General features: G+C 40.7%; 1 protein-coding gene across 2 annotated transcripts; it reads right to left on the bottom strand.

Moving 5' to 3' along the window:
- Positions 1-550: 550 nt before the first annotated feature.
- Positions 551-18,529, bottom strand: LOC124870816 (glucocorticoid modulatory element-binding protein 2-like). Of its 2 annotated transcripts, none has more exons than XM_047369639.1 (10): positions 18,298-18,529; positions 14,066-14,215; positions 7,793-7,875; positions 7,522-7,646; positions 7,311-7,414; positions 6,641-6,798; positions 3,899-3,967; positions 3,686-3,823; positions 3,481-3,603; positions 551-1,422 (listed from the first exon to the last, which is right to left on the bottom strand). In XM_047369639.1, the coding sequence occupies exons 2-10, from the start codon at positions 14,197-14,199 to the stop codon at positions 827-829; spliced, it is 1,530 nt and encodes a 509-aa protein (XP_047225595.1). In that variant the 5' UTR covers positions 14,200-14,215; positions 18,298-18,529; the 3' UTR covers positions 551-826. The 2 variants fall into 2 exon arrangements, with proteins under 2 accessions (XP_047225595.1, XP_047225586.1); XM_047369630.1 differs by having other exon boundaries at positions 14,066-14,209; positions 18,298-18,528.
- Between the last annotated feature and the right edge of the window lie 17 nt (positions 18,530-18,546).

The following is an 18,546-nucleotide window of genomic DNA, read 5'->3' as shown; positions in this document are numbered from 1 at the left end:
CTTTTATGTATGTAGTGCTTAGACTATTTTACTTAATATGGACCGTGTATGTATTTATGTATGTGTGTGTATATAGTTGGGGGTTTTTTCAACTTTTTCCAATTTTTCTGAAAGCATTTAACAGTCTGTAAATATTTTTTTATATTTCTGTAGAATATTGTTTGTAATTTTGTTAAATTTTTATTAATGGTTATTAATTATTGTTTCTATTATTTATTTATCCTTCCTAATATTACCTTATTAGAGGTGAACCTTTAATCTGACCTGATGCTGAAACTATTTAATTTCCCCCCAGGAGGATGATAAAGTGAATCATATTTCTATATTAATAATTGTATGATTGCTATAGAAGTTAAGGTGCTCCTTTACTTAGCTATTAAGGTAGTGGATCCCTGCACCATCAAGCTTGTAGCATTTTATCAATCCACTGTTGTTCATTGTTCGAAGAGTATTTCTCCTTTTTCTTTGTCTTTCCAAGAAATTCTAAGTAGTAGTTGCTGAGCTGTACATCTTTTGTCAGTCCTGGAATAAATGCACAAACACAATGAGATGCTGTTTACACCCTAAGCATTTAATCCCAAATAAAGGAGCATTCTTGTGCTTTCATAAACAGCATGAAAAAAACATAGTTAAAAAAAAAAGATTTACAGCACAGTAAGACATGAGAAGCCCACTCTGCACAGCTTATGCAGAAATGTGTGCTTCCTTCTGATGGAGGAAGATGATCAGATGTGGAAAAGTTAAAGTCAGCTCCAGCTGTTAGTCATCACAACTTACTAAAACCAGTTCCAATCTAAAGCTGGGAGCAGAGCAGCTGTCCTTCCTCTCACTGCCGATCCTCTTCATCCTCAGCCACCTGCCCTGGCTGACCTTCATAACCATCAGCCTGGCTTCCCTCCTGCGACTCATCAGCTGGGGTTACCGTGGCATCAAACACAGTGACGGTGCTGACCTGCTGTGGTACGATGGGGTTCTGTGTGCCAGCCAGTGGCAGCGTCAACAGTTGAAACTGTGGCCCAACCACCTTAACAAAGGCTCCCGAGGTGCCAGACCCTGCCGCAGCCCCCTGACCTGCTGCCGTGGAAAAGACAGTCACATTGGAGCCATTGGCTCCAAGCTCAGACCCAGAGAGCGGTGAAGTCAGGAGGGTGTAGCCACTGAGGTTGTTGCCAGCCTGGGCTCCTGCCACCGTCAGCACCTTTCCGAGCGGCAGGCTGCCCAGTTGGTTGAGTGGGAGAGCAATCTGAGTGGACGTGGCATTCACCGCGGCTGGGCCAGAGACGGCACGGGTCAGCCGGGGTCGTTTGGGTGCTGTTGGAGATGGTATTGGGGTCAGGTTCATCAGGACATTATTAAGGTGCTGCGATTTACTCTTCAGCTCTCTGGCTCGCTTCCTGTGCTCATCACACTGCTGCTCCAGAGCTGCAGAGGTAAACAAGCCACCATCACACACCTGAACCAACCTGACAAGCCAAAACAATATGACCACCAGCAGCTGAAGATTCATTTGTTAAATAGTACCTGACAGTGGGTGGAAGCCATCAGGCAAGAAGAGAACAATGAGCAATGTGCAGACACCATATACTCCAACAAGCTGCAATGTTAGACTGCAGAGTCAGAACCACTCCAAACGTTCAGCACATATCAAATGTTCCTAGTCTGCAGAGGTCCATGCAGCTAACCCACAGTCAGGAAAGATTTTAGCAGATTTTTTTTTAATCTACAGACCATACTGAAATAAATAACATAAAACTAGCTGCAAATCACCTTAACAACTGTGATTACCAGTGGGAGTTTTTGTCTGCATGCTTCCATCTTAAACATGCTGTTCTATAAATCATTTGAGCTGTATAGGGGGCCAGTTGTGAGCACTGTGGCGTCACAGTAGTAAAATCCTGGGTTTCAATCCTGGAGTCTCCTGGAGACGGTGAGCGTGCTCTCTCCATGCTTGCATGGAGTCACTTCATCCCTTGGTCCAAAAACATGACTGTTAGGTTAACTGTTCTCTAAATTGTCCTTAAGTATGAATCTGTGTGTGTGTGTGTGTGTGTGCACGCGCGCGGTTATTTGTCCTGTGTTGCCCTGTCATGGAATGGTGACCTGTCCAGGGTGTACCCCACCTCTCACCTAATGACCTAATGAGATAGGTACCAGCCCCACTGTGACCAGGTACAGACAATGGATGGATGCATGTGTGAAATGTATGATATGAAGGCTGTAGATGGTCAAACTCTTTTCCTCTTTGCTCATTAATGTAATGTTTTGACATGCAAGGAATAAAAAACAAATTCTAGTCATTAAACGGGAGAAATACATATTTGAACTTCTACAACCCAGCCAGAATTGGGGCTTCCAAAGATTAGTTATGGTTCCATGTCGCATAGAAATCAGAAAATTACAGGTAGTCCTGTTTGGCCTACAAGGTATATAAAAACCATTTCACAGAATCATTTTCTTCATTTCCAATTTTTCCACGGCCCTTGAGAAAGACCAAAGAGCTGTAGATCTGCAGAAGACTGGAATGAGCTTCATAACCACCAGTAAGAATTTGGTGAAAAGGTGACAGCTGCTGCTGGAGCTTGCTAAATATCTGAAGGCAGTTGGACCAGTCATCAAAAACACCAATTGTAACACCATATACCATAACTGACTAAAATCTTACATGACAAAGATCCAAATGTACTTCTAAACCAAGATGGTGTGTGGCCCAGTCAGTCTCCAGGCCTCATTTCTTCAATAGATCTGTGGAAGGAGCTGAAGATTTGAGTGAAAACCTAAAAAGAATATAAAGTTTCTGTAAAGACGTGCGACAAAAACCCTCCTTAAAACCTGGTGAACGTCTTCAGAACATGTCTTATCATTCTGCTCATGATTAAAGGCTTCTCTACCAACGTCTAAGCTATGTTTTGCTGTTGGATTAAATACTTGTTTCACTCAATGGTATGTAAACCAGTTTTGATTTTTTTATGTCATGTGAGGACGTTCTTTGTAATTTTTAGTTAGCATTCTGTTTCTGCACATTAAAATGAAACCACTATAAAAAGCAGAGACTATTCTTTTAAAATCAGCAGCGGATTTTTCCCACTGTGGTCAACCCCACGGTGTAGTTTTCCCAGAAGCTCAGCAAAGAAGTGCACTTACAAAAAAAACACAGATACTGCAACAATACTTCAAAAACAATTTGGAACAAAACCCGTTTAAGGGGTTGACATCAAATTCCCTGGATCTAAATCCAGTGAAACAAATGTGGGTTGTTCTGGAAAAACTAGCCCAATCCCTGAAGGTATCACCTGCCAGTTCCCAGTTGTTAAAGAACTTGCTGCTGACTGCTTGGATCCACATATCACAGCAGACCTAATGCAGCCCATCTGTCGACAGGTGTTGCAGTGGCAAAGAAAGAGGTCTAAACATTAGGAAGCTGGTGGTCATAATCAGCTATGGCTGATTGGTGTGAATGACAGAGGGACAGAGATAACTAACCAGCAAGGCTGCGAGTGTACTGCTCTCTGTACCGGTCCATCTGGCTCTTGTGACTGGCCAGAACCTTCTTCACCAGATCCAGCATGCCGAAGTTCTGCACTATGTTGTTAAGCAGAACAGCATCTGATGAACAAAGCAGAGAAGGGTGAAACATCTTACAAATCGTATTCCAGAAGATCAAAGAGTAGGTATGTGTGCTTCTGACCTTTGACCTCTACCCGTGGCTCACATACTCTCTCCTGTAGCCCCTTCAACACCTCCTGCACATTTTTCTGAAAGTCCTCCACCACTTCCTCTAGCAGCCCTGCCTCCTTCACTGCACGCCAGAACACTACAGAGTCCTCTGGAGACATGGCAGATACATATGTGTTATTACTGAGGGGTGGTTCTGTGTGGGATTAAAGAAGCGGCTGATCACCTCCGATTGTAGTGACCCACTCTGAAGGTTCGTCTGTCATATCTGGAAATGAGACAGCTGCTCCGTTTACTGCAACAAAGACAGTAAATGCGTTTAAACTGAAACAGATGGTAAAGAAATGGGGAAAAAAATGGAGCATAAGGCCAAACGAAAAGGTCAATATAAGGCTTTATAAAACTTAGTAGATGAGCTTACACTTAAACTGACATTAAAAAGTATTTGTCACTTTATATACTTATTTTTTCATGACACTTAAATATTTCAAATATAACAAAGATAAAGATAACCTAATTAAATAGGAAGAGCGGTTCTCTAATGATGAATAAAGAATACAAGCTATCCTAACCAACCTGATATCCTGCCACGAACCGCGTTCAGTAACTGGCAATGAATCCTTTAAATTACTGTGGAGGAATTTTAGTCCACTCGTCTTTGCAGAACTGTTTTAATTCAGGCCACATTGGAGGATTTTCAAGCATAAACAACACTTTTAAGGGCTTGCCACAATTTCCATTGGACTTAAGTGCAGATTTGAACTAGGCCACTCAGCCTAGTCAGCTATGCTTAAGCTTAAGGTCAGACACTGATGGCCGGATATCCTAAAGCTGATTTCCGTCATCAGACTGATGACTTTAAACATTCTTCGTGATGTTAGAGAGGTTCTATATGATTCATTTGTTGATTCCACAGGTCTGGGCTGACCGATGAAATATTGTTATAGTTCATTAATAATTTAACATATTCTCACACAGGATCACAGCTTGTTTTCTTTCATGATTTCAATCAACATTTGAAAACTACATTTCGTATTTAATTAGTTTATCTTTGTCTGATATTAAAATTACTTCGATGATCTCAAACATCTAGGTCTAACAAAAAAGTGAAAAAAAATACGGTACATACACACACTAACATAGCAACCGTCAGCCCTGTCTCATGATAAGTAAGCGAAATATGGAATGGAGTACATAGTGTTAGTAATAAGTAGGAAAAACAACAAAAAAAAACAGATAATGGTATTTAGCTTTCATTTCCTCATAAAAAAATTGAATTCTCAGCCTCAGTAACCAGATGCCTCGGTTTGATTTTCACTAAACATGTTATAAAGAAGAACACTTTAAACCCAGTGATAATAAATAATAAACCCTCAATTGTGTTGTACCCCCAGTTCAATGACAATAAAGACTATTCTAATCTATTCTATAATGAAGTGTTAGAGCAAGCAGTATATGGTTTGTTTTTTTTATTAAGAACTGCGTTTTCCTGCATTGTATCTATCGTAGATTTAGATTACATGTTTTCATTTGAAGCTCAAAAATGTCTCATCACTGACTACAGATTCTAGCAATTTTATACTGGAATTTCAAAACAGGAAGTGTGCAAATAATGTGTAAAGCTACTTTTTAACAGAAGCTTCTCTCTTCTGCAACATTTGTATTTGCAAAGGTGGTTTTAGACACACAGGTGATTCTCTTAAAAAATGTTCAGCATCCAGACCAATAATAAAGAACAGCCATCCAGCTCAGACTGGCTGCATTCTGCTCTCAGTTATTGGAGGCTTAAAATCAAAACTGTTTCTTTAACAATAAAACTTCATTTTTTTAGGATCTCATCTTTCTTTTGAGACTAATTTCAGTGCAAACAAGCCTTTTCTTTGAAAAAATTCCCCAGCTGGTGGGAACAATCAAAAAGCAACTTTAGATTTTGTATTCCAGTTGGGTTTAAATCATTAGACTAAGAACAGTTAAATAAGATCTTTTCTTTTTCGTTTTGAGCTAAATGAGTAACTTTAAACCATATGGTGACTTGTAGATATTAGTAAAGCAAGACAGGATTTTTTCTATGATCCAGAGAATTTGTGTCCATTAAGCCCTTAAATCTAAACTGCTTCAAGATGAGATCTCTCCAAATGCTGGAAGGCCTTAAAAGTAATACGGTTATGAATCCAGAAACCCAGATGTACTCTCACATGCAAGACTAAGTGACCTTTAACATAAATGTTTCCATTTAAACTCTAATGTGTAAATCAGGGCTGTCTGGCAGCTGTTTGTAGTGTGTGAACTGTACAGTACATCTCAGTTAGTGTGCGGGATCACAAGGAGATTAAAACCTTAAATAATGAGAATAAGAGGCGGCTTTATCTCACTCTTAGTTTAAAGAGCTAGGCTGCACTGTGGAACAGTTGTTAGCACAAACCAGCAAGAAGGTTCCAATCCCAATAACAACCTTTTATAAAAATGTGTGTATTCTCTCCGTTATCTCCATGCCAGCGTTGGGTTCGTACAAGTACTCCTGCTCCCAGTCATTTCAAAATCAGCATGTGCAACACAACAAACACACAAACCAGCTTGGTTGCAATATTGGAAAGATTTTCAAGTGTGCTGCATACACTCTCTGTATAAATGAGCCATTGAGGCCCACACCTGATACAGGTGTTTTATTGTCTGAGATCCTTAAAGCTCATGGAGAGTGGTAGAAACATCCTGATGACAAAAACTAAAATAATCCCAATATTAGTCCAAAATCTTACAACTGTCTAACAATGTAGAGCCCTTGATGAAGTTGTGGCCTGTCCAGGAAGGGACTTGCCTCTCACCTACAGACTGCTGGAGGGGCATGAGCCCAGCAAGGATTAAGAGGTGCAGAAAGCTGATGGACGGATGTTTAGAGAGCTCCAGTTTGGTCATCAGGTCTCTGAGATCAGCTCATAAACCAACTGGTAGTTGAAACAGTGGAACTTACAATCTGCTGATGAGGCAGAGGCAGACAGCAGGTCGGCGGACTGGTCGCAGCTGACTGACACTTTAGTTCCCACCAGATCGATCTTAGTGCTGCGGCAGGTGTTGGAGCAGACCTTTGTATGCTGATAAAAGTCCAGCTCACCTGAATCCATGATCTTCCTGGGAAAATAAAGGAATGACAGCCTTTAAGGGTGTCACGATCTTCATTGACTGTGTGAATAGTGCCACCCTGTGGTGCAACTGTAAATAACAACTTGATTAAATTGAGGGAACAGATGATGATGGCATTATGTTCTGTAAAACCATCCAGTATATTTAATAATATGATTTCATTATTCTTCACTTTCTCCACCTTCTTAAGGTACATTTTCATACAATTAGAGAAGAATTTAGCTACTGCCTCCATTAAATGTGTGCCTGTAACCATGATGAAGTCCTGCTTAACTCAAAACTAAGGTTCACCTCTGAAAAAGATTTTTTGGACTTTTGTATCAGTTTTTTACATAAATCACCGAAACATGTTTAGATTTTTAAAGTGGCTAACACGCTACAGCTGTTTGTGTGTAAACAACTAAAGGATATTTCAGCATTTATCAAGAATCCCACAGATTTTAAGAGGATTTCATCCACCAATGAAAATCCTGATTTTGTGTTTACTAAGTATTCCCAACCTGAGCATGGTGCCATTGAGGCGGATTGCTCTCTTCCAGTCTTTTAAGGTGGATTTCCCTGCTAAACACACAAACTCTTTAGGGCTGATGAGCTGATCATTGAACTGAAAAGAGAAGAATGAAATAGAAGTCACCATCCACTTCTTTATGAGCAACATAGTCATTATGATAAGTAATCTGAGATTTGATTCCACATGAGCCAACAGAGCACCTGGACACACTTGACATTGATCCCTGGACAGACAAACTTTTTCCACACCAGCGTGGCTTTGGCATCTCCGCAGGTGATTGGGTAGAAGACATCAGCCTCCACGTCCACCTCCTCAGAAAGTTTCACTGCACAGTCAGAGATGGGGACAACATGGTGGATCTCTGAGCAACAGGACAAGACTCAAACTATGTGATACTCAAACTAGAGTCAATGTGCAATCAGCTCATTTTCCACCTCAGAAACAATCATTAGTCCCTGCAGCTCATATTACCAATAACTGCCTCCTCCTTAGACAGAGAGTCAGCTGTGGCTTCAGTTTCTGCTTCCACTGGTGCTACTGTGAGGACCTCCTCCCTGGAAAACACCAAGACATCACTTTAAAAAGGTCCTGCTTGAGTGACTTTAAAACATTTCAGCAGCTTTTTCAGATACTGTATATCACACAGACAACAGAATTCATACAGATACATTTCAGTTGATTTTTCAAGGCCTCACATATTCAAACTGTCCTGATTCAGGCTTTTTCTTCACTCCATTTTCCTTCTAGGCTGTCTAGATTTTTTTAGAACCTTTTAAAAAGCCCATGATCTGCAGTTCTCCTGGTTTTTTGAAAGTCTTTTAGATCTTTTAGATCCTTCATTAAGTTTTATTGGTATTTGAGTATTTCTGGCTAATATTTCACAAACATTTTACTTATACAGCATAATAACAAACAACAAAGGGTGATTAAAATTAAGAAAAAAAGCACAACAAAACAAATGATTTAGGCAGATATCACAGTCTGATAAAAACCAGAGAGGTGAGTCCGACTGTCTCCACAGTCTAAAAACATGAAAAGGTCAAATGTCTGACAAACCTTTAAGGTGAAGATAGGTCACTCTTTGTTATCATAATAAAGACAACATTAATAAAGAAAGCTGTCAAAAAGAATATCCTGACTGATGACAGCAGAGTGACTCTAACAATTGACCCTGTTTCCTTCTCACTTGTCTGTGATTAGAAAGTTTTGTCTTTATGCAGGTTTTTAGAACAATTCGATACATGGCAGGCCACATTTATTGACCCATGGTAAATATGTGCAAGAAATAAATGAATATTTCATTCCAGCAGCATATGAAAAATTTAGAAAAATCCAACCTTTAATTTTTGTACCTTTATTCAGTAGGTTAAGAAATAACAAAATCACTAGTGGCACAATTATTGTTATCCCTGCTGTAAATACTTTATGCAACCCTTATTTGCCAAAATGACACAGTCTAGGAGCATACAAAGAGAGGTATCCTCTTTGTACAATCTCCTTAGGTGGTCCAGTGTCCTGGTTCATCTCTGATGATCTCTACAGCCCAGCCAAAACGTTTTTTATAGGATTTAGGTCTGAGGAAGTGGGAGATGGCCATGGCTTTTATGTGTAGATTTGGCTGCATGTTATGGATCACTATCCAGTTTAAAACCCAACTATGACGACATATCCTGCCATTTCAGAATTCAGGATGCCTTGCACTTTAACAAGGTTTTTTGTTTTTTTATTATAATCGTGTTCTGTCCGGCAGAGTAGCGCTTAGAATTGTTGTCCAAGTGCCAGGAAAAAGCCCAACAGATTTACTTTCAAATGTACAGCTAACACTTTAATGCTTTGCTTGATGTTTATAAAAGAAACTTTATTAGAAACTGCTTTGGGATTATTTCAATTGTTACGGACACGGAGACGGAAACGAAAAGGAAAAAATTAGGAGCACGAAAGAGAGAGAGGTGGGGCAAAAAGGAAAATGGGAGAGAAGGAGAAAAGAATGGAGGAGATAAAGAAGGATGAAGAGAATACAAAATAGCACCCTGCTTGCTTCTACACCTGCAGAAACATATATAATAACAGCTTTTTCACCAAAAAGTGCACGGTACTTATCAATGCAAGATGTATGTAGTGGTAAATGCGGCTCAATATAGAACATTTGTGTATCTGTTAACACCTGAATCTAAACACGTGTGGCTCTGAGTGTGAGCAGGCTTGTTTATACAAGGTTTCTCCATAAAAATATGCAATAGCTAGTGTGAGGAGCCACAGACCTGCCCCCTTTGGCCTTGAGACAAACATGGAGAAGATCCTGCCACAGACATCCAAAGGCTCTCCAGAGCACGGGAACCCCAGGAGAATCATTGCCAGGACTACCGTAACCCCCCCAGAGAAGAGCAGTAGAGATCCCCAGGGGAACCACCCAGCAGCCACAGTGCTGAAGCCCCAGGGAGCTGCAACAACGAGCCCACAGGCCCCGTCGGCAGCTGTCTACACCAGAGCAGATCCAGCCATGGACCCAGAGACCCGAGACCCCGGGACATATCACTCCCCAAGCAGAGGACCGACAGAGCCCAGGGGTCCAGGCCTGGCAAGCAGCCACCAGGAATGAACCGGCACACACCAAAGCACCCAGCTCCAGACACAGAGAACCACAAGTACACCAGCGGGCAGAGACACCAACCACCGGCAGGTAGTGTGGCGGGGAGGAAATAGGCCCCACATTTGATGGGGGGTCTAAACTGATCCAGGAGAGGGAGCAGTCCAAGACCTAACCTGACATAGGCACACAGTCACAATCACATATTCCCACCCTCATGCGTACACATAAAAACAATCACACCCACACACCCAGCGTAAAGACACACAACAATGGATGTCGTACACTCACTCACACTCCCCATACATACTTTATACTCCCAGGACCATAGGGCCAGTTGCCCCATAGGGGGTGGAGACAGGCAGACCGACCTAGTACCAGCCCAGACTAGTGCCGGCACCGCCCATACCCGAGCGACCCCACCCCGGACCCCGACCCCACACCCCGACTCCGGTCCCCAACTACCTACAACTTCATCCGGAGAGGGGGCCATGTACAAAAGAGGGGTCTACCTGGTCCAAACAAGCTCACCAACCAGAGCTGCCACAGGATGAAGCAATACTAACCTCTCAATGAATTCTGATCTCAACCCCATGAGCCCCCCACCTCCCATGAACCCCAATATGAATTTCTCCACAGAGCCACCCCCAACCAGGACACATGCCCCCAAACCCAAACGCCATGAATCCCTCCTCACAGAGGCACACCCCCACAGGTGAGCTCCATCCCTGAAAAGCTGACGAAGCCACACCCACACAGCGCAAGCTCCACACACAATCCCGCTCCAAGTACCTCTGCCACATCCTGTCCTCCACCACACAGATGCTGCGACGGCAAGGCAAGGGCCCCGCCCCGCACAACGCCACCCCAGCCTCCGCCCACAGGCGTAACAGGGCAGACACCACAGAGCACCGCGCCCACAACAGAACCCAGGACATCACACCAATATGGGACAAACTCACACGGCAAGAAGTCCCCAGCCAGCGGCAAGCACCCGGGGCCGGTGTCCCCACCACGCCTCCCGCAACCACACAAACACACCACCACTGCAACGATAACCCAGGGAGAAACATTATCCAGCTCTGATCTACCATTGCCGCTCGGCCCATCCAAATGCCGGTGACCCCACATCCAAGAAGAGGACACAGCCCCCCCCACCCCAAATGCTGCACCCCTGCACGCCACCCTCTAGCCCGCCAACCCCGATCCCTCCCCGGACACGACAGCAAGCAGAGCAGCACACTTTTGTTGTGTACCTAGAGTCTGTAGGAGTGCAGAAAAAGTTACATTTAGTCTCCCCAGGTGTTGCAGAGATATCTTTATATTCTATTTGAGTCATATCTTTCAGTCTGTTCAGTTTTCATCATCTGTTACGTTTTTCCAATTGTTACATCACAGTATTTGCTGTGGAACAGCTAAACAAGGTCATGGACTTCCGGCTGATCAATTTTGCATATCCACCATATTTATTCCTCGTTGCAATTTTGTAGTCCAAGCTCAAGTATGTCAAAGCTGCAAGAGGATACCTTTGGTTGTGTTGTTGGGTGTATTAACCCACAATTCTGTTGGACCATTTTGTTTGCTGAATGTTGGACCATTTGCACGTTGCTGGACGCCACCAGGCCTTATGGCATCATCGGCCATTTTGTATCCCAGGACAGTCCGCCACTACAAATCTCAGCAGGAACCGCGGCTTATAGGACGGGGGGGTCGCACCTCTGATGCCACAGTCAACTATTTGACAGAATATGAGATGGCCCACCATTGCTTTTCACGCTGGAAACCGAGACACGGTTACCATGCAACTGGAGCATCATTTCTGGAGAAGAAAATCCCACGTGGACTTTCATTCATTCTCTCCATTGGCCAATGAGAAAACTAAGCGAATTAAGCTTACAGGAATAAGAAGATTTGTAAGTTTTCAACTTTCCCGATCGAAGGCGTGGATTTACGAAGGCGTGGATTTAACACGTAACCAAAAAAACCATGGAGTTTTCAAGGAGACGCAATTTTTTCTCCTTGTTTTTTTGTTCCAGTCGACTAGTGACGGTCCGTCATATTCTTCGCCTTTCTGCCAAAGAGGCCACAAAGAAGGAAAATGGACCATTCTTCTCTGAGTTATCCACAGACGTGTGGAAACTCTTCACCCCCTTCTCTCTCTCTCTCCCTCTGCTCAGAGGAGACAACATCAAGTAAAATCCATTCTTTTATTTTTATTTCTTTATTAGAAATAGCGTGGGCAGGGTAGAGTAGGTTTAGTGCGATTTAGAATCGGCACTTATAGTCTAATGTGTTCTGAATTGTATGTGCATGCCATTGTTTTTTTGAAACTTGATTGCTGTTGAATTTCGGAGGCCGCTGAGTCTCGCAAGTTGTGTTTTTACTGTCTGGACACCCGAGTGTAGGTGCGCTGTAAAATGTAACTGCTATAATAACTTCATGGTGAAAATCAAGCATTTTCTTTGTTTTCAACTTCAGGTTTTATTAGTTGCCGCCAAAAGTTTTACAACCCTTTGTGTGCTCGGACATCCCCCGCGGTGGGGGATGTTTTATGACTTAAAGTATAACTAAGCCCCGCTTTGGGAGAGGCGCTTCCAAAGCTTCTTTCAACACCCTATTCCTCTTGTAATTTTGCCATAACTGCTGGTTTGATTTCATACACACGCAATGCTGTTGTTTTATTTTGTTTAGTTAGATATTTTACCCTTTTGTGTAGAACTTTGCATGTAAGATTAGGTGAAGTTTATTGAATCGGAAGAGCGAGTTGTACCAGGACTGTTGATTTAATAAATATTCACATAGATAAAGAGAAGGCGTTTGCGTTTATTTTGTGCAAGAGTGATTTGTCAGTCAAAATAAGGTTAACGTTCCCCACGTTTTGGCAGAAACGGTTGATTAAACAGTGACATCTAATAATAGTTATCAACTATTCTTGAGAATTTAATAATTGTAATTAACTCCAAGGACAAGTGCTTCAGCAACCTCCACCAGTAACAAGAATCATTTGCTGGAAGACTTCATCTGATTAATATTAATAATTATTATATCAGTTCCTTCTATCTATGTAAACGACGGACAAAGCAAAGCAGTAAGCTGCAAATAACGCTAAAATGACACCAAACTTAATTTTAGACATGACTTTATTGTGTGACGTCCTGTCCATTATTCTTATAGCAGTAGCATCGTGCCTTCTGCTTATAGTACTGCTGTGTGCTGCTTTTAGCTCCTTGAGGACAGAACCGTACTGTGTGTTATGAATATTATTATTACATAACTAGTTTTACATTGTTTTTGCCTTGTTTCTGCGGTGCCAGATAATTGTTATCAAACTGCAAAAATGGTTGAACAGGTTAAAGTGCTCTTTGACCTGGAGGGGGGAGGGTGTGAAGTACCTCATTAGCATTTAAAGAGAAGAAGCCAAAATGAGTTATTCTCAGATGCACCTCAGAACAGGTAAAAGAGGATCTGTGGAGCTACAATAACCAGGAATTCAGACCAATGCATTGTAGTTCCACTTTATATAGACCACAACTCAATGATTTAAGGGTGAAAAGAAAGGATTTAAAAGCCCCATTAAAGTCCCAGCAGAAACTCTGCATGTTACTTTTGTGATGGTAGGACAGAAAAGGCTTTTTTTCTGATATCAGACAGATATGACATAGACAGTGCTTAATGATTCTTATGGAGAATCTGGGACCCCAAGATGGTGGTCTGCAACAGATTTTTGTACCACCCTGCTCACCAAGCTTGGCAGGAAGATCAATGTGGGTCCTCGTCCAGACCTGGTGAGTGGATATTTCTTCCCCAAGGAAACAGAAAGGATTGTTATGTGTAGTAATAGTTGTGCCTTTAGTTATTTTGTAAACACAACTAACATGACATGTTTTCTTCCCACTGAATGTGTGTCTGTTTTTTCTAAATATTTAAGTGTGAGATTATCCTGTTGCAAGAAAAGATTAAATTATTTTAAGGCTTTATATATCCATGATAAAGAATGTAGCCCACCTCTGTAAATAGTGGACACAGTAGATTACAGATGTCTAACCTAATATATTTGGATAATATTAGCAAAAAAATTGAATTTTCTCTGAATTTTGTTTGGACACAATTTTAAAGAAGAAGCCAACTTCCATACGAGTTGTGTGTGTCCACGTTACCCAGCCTCAGGAGTTAGCTCTGCAGTCACCAGCACGGCTTTATCCTCCTCCACCACAGAAGGAAGTTCGTTGGACACAGGGTCTGGAATGGTGACGATGACCACCTCTGCCATGCTGACATCTGACGAAGCCATGAAAGGATCTCTGAAACTAAACCCGTAACAAAACAGAAACAGCAGTCATCCTCACTGACTTCATAGGCTCACAACAGGAACAGCTGATTATTTAGACCAAGAAAGTAAGAAAGGGATATAAATATCAATATTTAAAAATGGAAGTATAACTAAGAGATTTTTTGTTTAAAAAAAAAACAGTAATTAAGATTTGGCTAACAATATTTTTTTCATGAAAACAACTAATGCCTCTGGTACGTGTCTTTATTCGCGCTCTGGAATGTCTCAAGGTCTGCACCAAGTTGACTGATGACTGTGTAAAACCATCTGAAATATTCTGATGGAACAGAAGATGTTGAATTGTTGAATTACACTCAATCTAAATAGCCTCAAAAGGCCATTGATTAAGTAGTAATTAACAGAAAGTTAAGTGGAAGGAAAAAGTGTAGTAGAATGTGAGGCATGAGACTCTTCAACATGCAGACCAGCAGATGGTCACCAGAGAAGCAACATGAGAGTACTCAGCAACATCAGTACTGCCACAGGCTGATGCTGTAATTCAAACAAAAAAAGAGCCCCAACCAAATATTGAATGCATATACCATGCAGTAGATGAACATATTTTCAGTATGCCTACATTTCCAGAATAAAAGTATTTTTCATGTTTTATTCAACTTTACTGAGACACTTAATTTTGTTTTTTGTGATGTGTAAGCCATAATTATCTACATTAACAGAAATAAATGCGTGCATTTTGATGCTATGTTCAATTAATCTATTTAATACACAAGTTTCACTTCTTGAATTACTGAAAGAAACCAACCTCTCAGTGACATTTAAATGAACTGAAACAGTCTAATTAATTGAAATGGAGCTGAATAACATTACTTATCAGCAGCTGTGTGCATGTAACATTGCTTGCGATAAAGACAATGGAAATGTCAGAAAATAAACACGGTGGAACATATGGATAAAAGGCAGATGGAAGAGAGGATAGAGTATCATGGTAATAAGGACTACCTGACCACTTTAAAGAGAGATTGTATTGGGGCGCGGCGCTGATGGTGCAGGGGTTAGGCGCGCGACCATATACGGAGGCTACAGTCCTCGAAGCGGCTGTCCCGGGTTTGAGGCTCGCACTTGGCGACATTTGCCGAATGTCTCCCCCTCTCTCTACCCATCTTTCCTGTCTGCCTACTGTCAAAAAATAAAATGGCCACTAGTGCCAAAAAAATATCTTTAAAAAAGAGAGATTGTATTCACGTTATGGTTGGTGTTGTAGCAAAAGAGGAGAAAAAAGGTCAGCTTAGCAAAAGAACTTTTTATAAATAGAATCAAGTTTCACAAACTGCGTTTTTTAGTCTGTAATTAATGTTGAATGGTCCTGACTAGGTTTGAGTTGTCTGGATGATGTAGTTTAAGCAGGAACCCATGAAGTTGGTCTGACACCCATTTTTTGGTGTGTTTTCACCAAAAAACTAAAGTTTTTTTAAAGCATTTTTTACAGCAGAACAATGCAAACCTTGGTAAGTCAAAATAAATGATGCTTGATTCCCGTAGGCAGTACTTCAAGATGTGGCCGGAATGGACTTGGCAAAGCAGACAGGGTTAGCATCAAGTGGCACCCTGAGACAATAACCCACACCTTCCAGAAAGATGGGACCAGCTGTGGGGTTTTTGTCATGGAGGTAATTATACACACCATTTTTGATATTGTTGATAAATAAATATTTTACAGTGTGGGATCAAACATAATGCTTGTTTTCTTGTCATACAGATGACCAAGATGACGATGACGAAATTTCCCAACATTCCAAAGAACTTCCACGTTGAATCATCTATTAAAAAATGTATTAAAAAACTCAGACAAGACATGGCAGAAGAAATTCTCAAAGGATCAGGTAATAAAAGATTAGTTTTTGTAAACATGTATTTATTTTGTAACTAATAATAATCATAGGTTATTTTATACTCTTTGTTTCTTTTAAGATTCAAGGTATATGTTCTGCTCCTTCTGTGGAAATGGGGACCTGCTCCATCCTGTTATTGCTGCCCTTTGGGTGAGACAAAAAGGTTTAATAGATTAATATAATCAATTTTAACTTAATAAACAATAATACGGTAACTGCAGTGCCTAACAATATTTTATTCTCTATGAGTTTCTTCATATCAAAAGTTTTACAAAGATAAACATGTTTATCCCCATGCTGTAGATACAGTTTGAAACCTGTGAGCGATGGGTCCACACTGAATGCATTGAGATGACACCCCTTGGTACTGTGTGTTGTACAATAACTAGAGAGTATCTAGGTCACGTTTGCTGACTGGAACCAAATACTGAATTATTTATGTTTGAGAGTGTGGGAAATAAAATTTGTTAAAACTCAAAGATTAAAAGTATGAGAATATGAATATTGCATGTTTGGGGGCATGCTATATGGTGTGGCCTTTATGGTTTTTTCTTTGTAGATGGAACTACTGTAAACCTCGGTAAAGTCGGTAGTACATAAACCATTTACATCAAGTGGTTTTGGTTATTCAGTTCATTTGTTTAGGTATAGTCAGCTTAAATTTACAGAGTCGGAACATTTTAGGTTATATAAAGTCAAGTTGTTTAAGCATTCAGTAACAGAAAAAGTAGGTCTACTTGTAAGTGTACTTAAGATTACAATATTCCAAATGTATTATGAATCTACTATACATAAAATCATAGTTTAACTGAAAATACTAACTAACTAACTAGAACTAAGATATGTCATTCCAGTTAAATTCTTCTTTTGTCAGTGAGCTAGTTGGAGTGATGTGGAGCCTGCAGGTAATTCCCACTGCAGTCTCCCTCATATTGCAAGAAACAAGACAGAAAATGATATTCAGGTGAACAGGATTTTGTGTGCAGCTGTAAGGGCTTCTTTAATATTGGGATTTTTATTATTCATTGTGATTTTATTTTATGTCATATTGCATGAACAAGCTGTAAGACTTTTGTGTGCTCATGTAATGGTGTCTGATCTCAGGTTGTGACACACTGCAAACAGTAAAGGAAAAGTTTAATATTATTTGGTTGTAATACAGAGTTATTATCAGTATAAGCAAGTCTGCATCAATAAAGGCAATGTTATGTTTATTCAAAAGATTCAAGATGAGGTGCTCTATGTGTGTCATGAGTTTGTTGGCACTACAACATGCTATAGTGAAGTTATTGACCATTTTATACTTATTTTACTAAATATTTGGCTATTTAGGCTATAGTCTTTGGGAAATTCCAATTTTTTTAAGTATTAATTTCCAATCCAAGAAATGTAGTATGAAAAACGTGAGATCACATACACATACAATGATTTTAATGACAATACACCTCTCCATGGCGACTTTATTGAATATTTCTCCATCATATTTTTCTGGTGTTGCCATTTGCAGACGGTTCCTGCGCATCTGAGGAGCAGCTATCTCTGCATTGAGACCAATGAGAGTCTCCCAGCGCTGTGGTGGGCTCGATTTGATTGATGCTTAATGTCTGCCTTGCTGTGGGAGCAGAGAAGTGTTGGTTTTCTAGAGGCAATGTTCCGCTGATGAGTTATTGACCCGGAAAAACCGAATCTGTGAATATCTTTCTAACTTTACCGAAGTCATTTTAATTGCCGTTAAAAATGCAGTTCGAGGTCGAGCATTTTATGTATGTTAGACTAGAAATGTTGTCAAATGTTGTATCGAGTTCATAAATGCAGCAGAATGCTTTAAACGGCAGTAAAGCAGTATCTGCTAAATAAATGGCGAAGAGGCGAACATGACCTACAACCTTTTAACCCTATTCCACAGTAGAGTTGATCCAGCTCTGGGTCGTGGAACCATCATCATTTGGATGGAGATTTTCCGTAGCAGAGTGAGTTAGCTTACATTTTTAAAGTTGAACGAAGGTCATTCTGTCAAACACTCCAGCTGCTACTTTTCTATTCTATAGAGATTGAATAAGCTTCCATTCAAACACATCTTTCCGTCTTGAGGAACCACTGCAGCAAACAGTATTTGTCTAGCATGATCAGAAAGTGTGCCTGAACCAAGCTTTATCACCATTGTCTGACCAGCTGCCATAAAACTCGGATTAAACTGAGGACATCTTACCTTTACTCTGTTTGGTTCCTCCTGAAGGTAAAAACCGTTTTTCACCACACAGGATCCAGTTAGATTTAAACTGCTCTGAAACAAGACAACAGCGTCCAGCTGATCGATTTCTCGTTCATTTTATTATATTTATATTAATAAAATCTAACTATGTCTGAAGCTTAAATGTTGAGACGTGAACATTTAAACTCATTTATCTTCACTTATAAGGATGTGCAGATTTTTGCAGTGTTTCCGCTTCTACTTCTT

Source organism: Girardinichthys multiradiatus, chromosome 1, assembly GCF_021462225.1.
Source record: "Girardinichthys multiradiatus isolate DD_20200921_A chromosome 1, DD_fGirMul_XY1, whole genome shotgun sequence".
Taxonomy (NCBI): domain Eukaryota; kingdom Metazoa; phylum Chordata; class Actinopteri; order Cyprinodontiformes; family Goodeidae; genus Girardinichthys; species Girardinichthys multiradiatus.
Note: the sequence above shows the minus strand (reverse complement) of the source record. Positions and strands in the feature narration are given on the sequence as shown.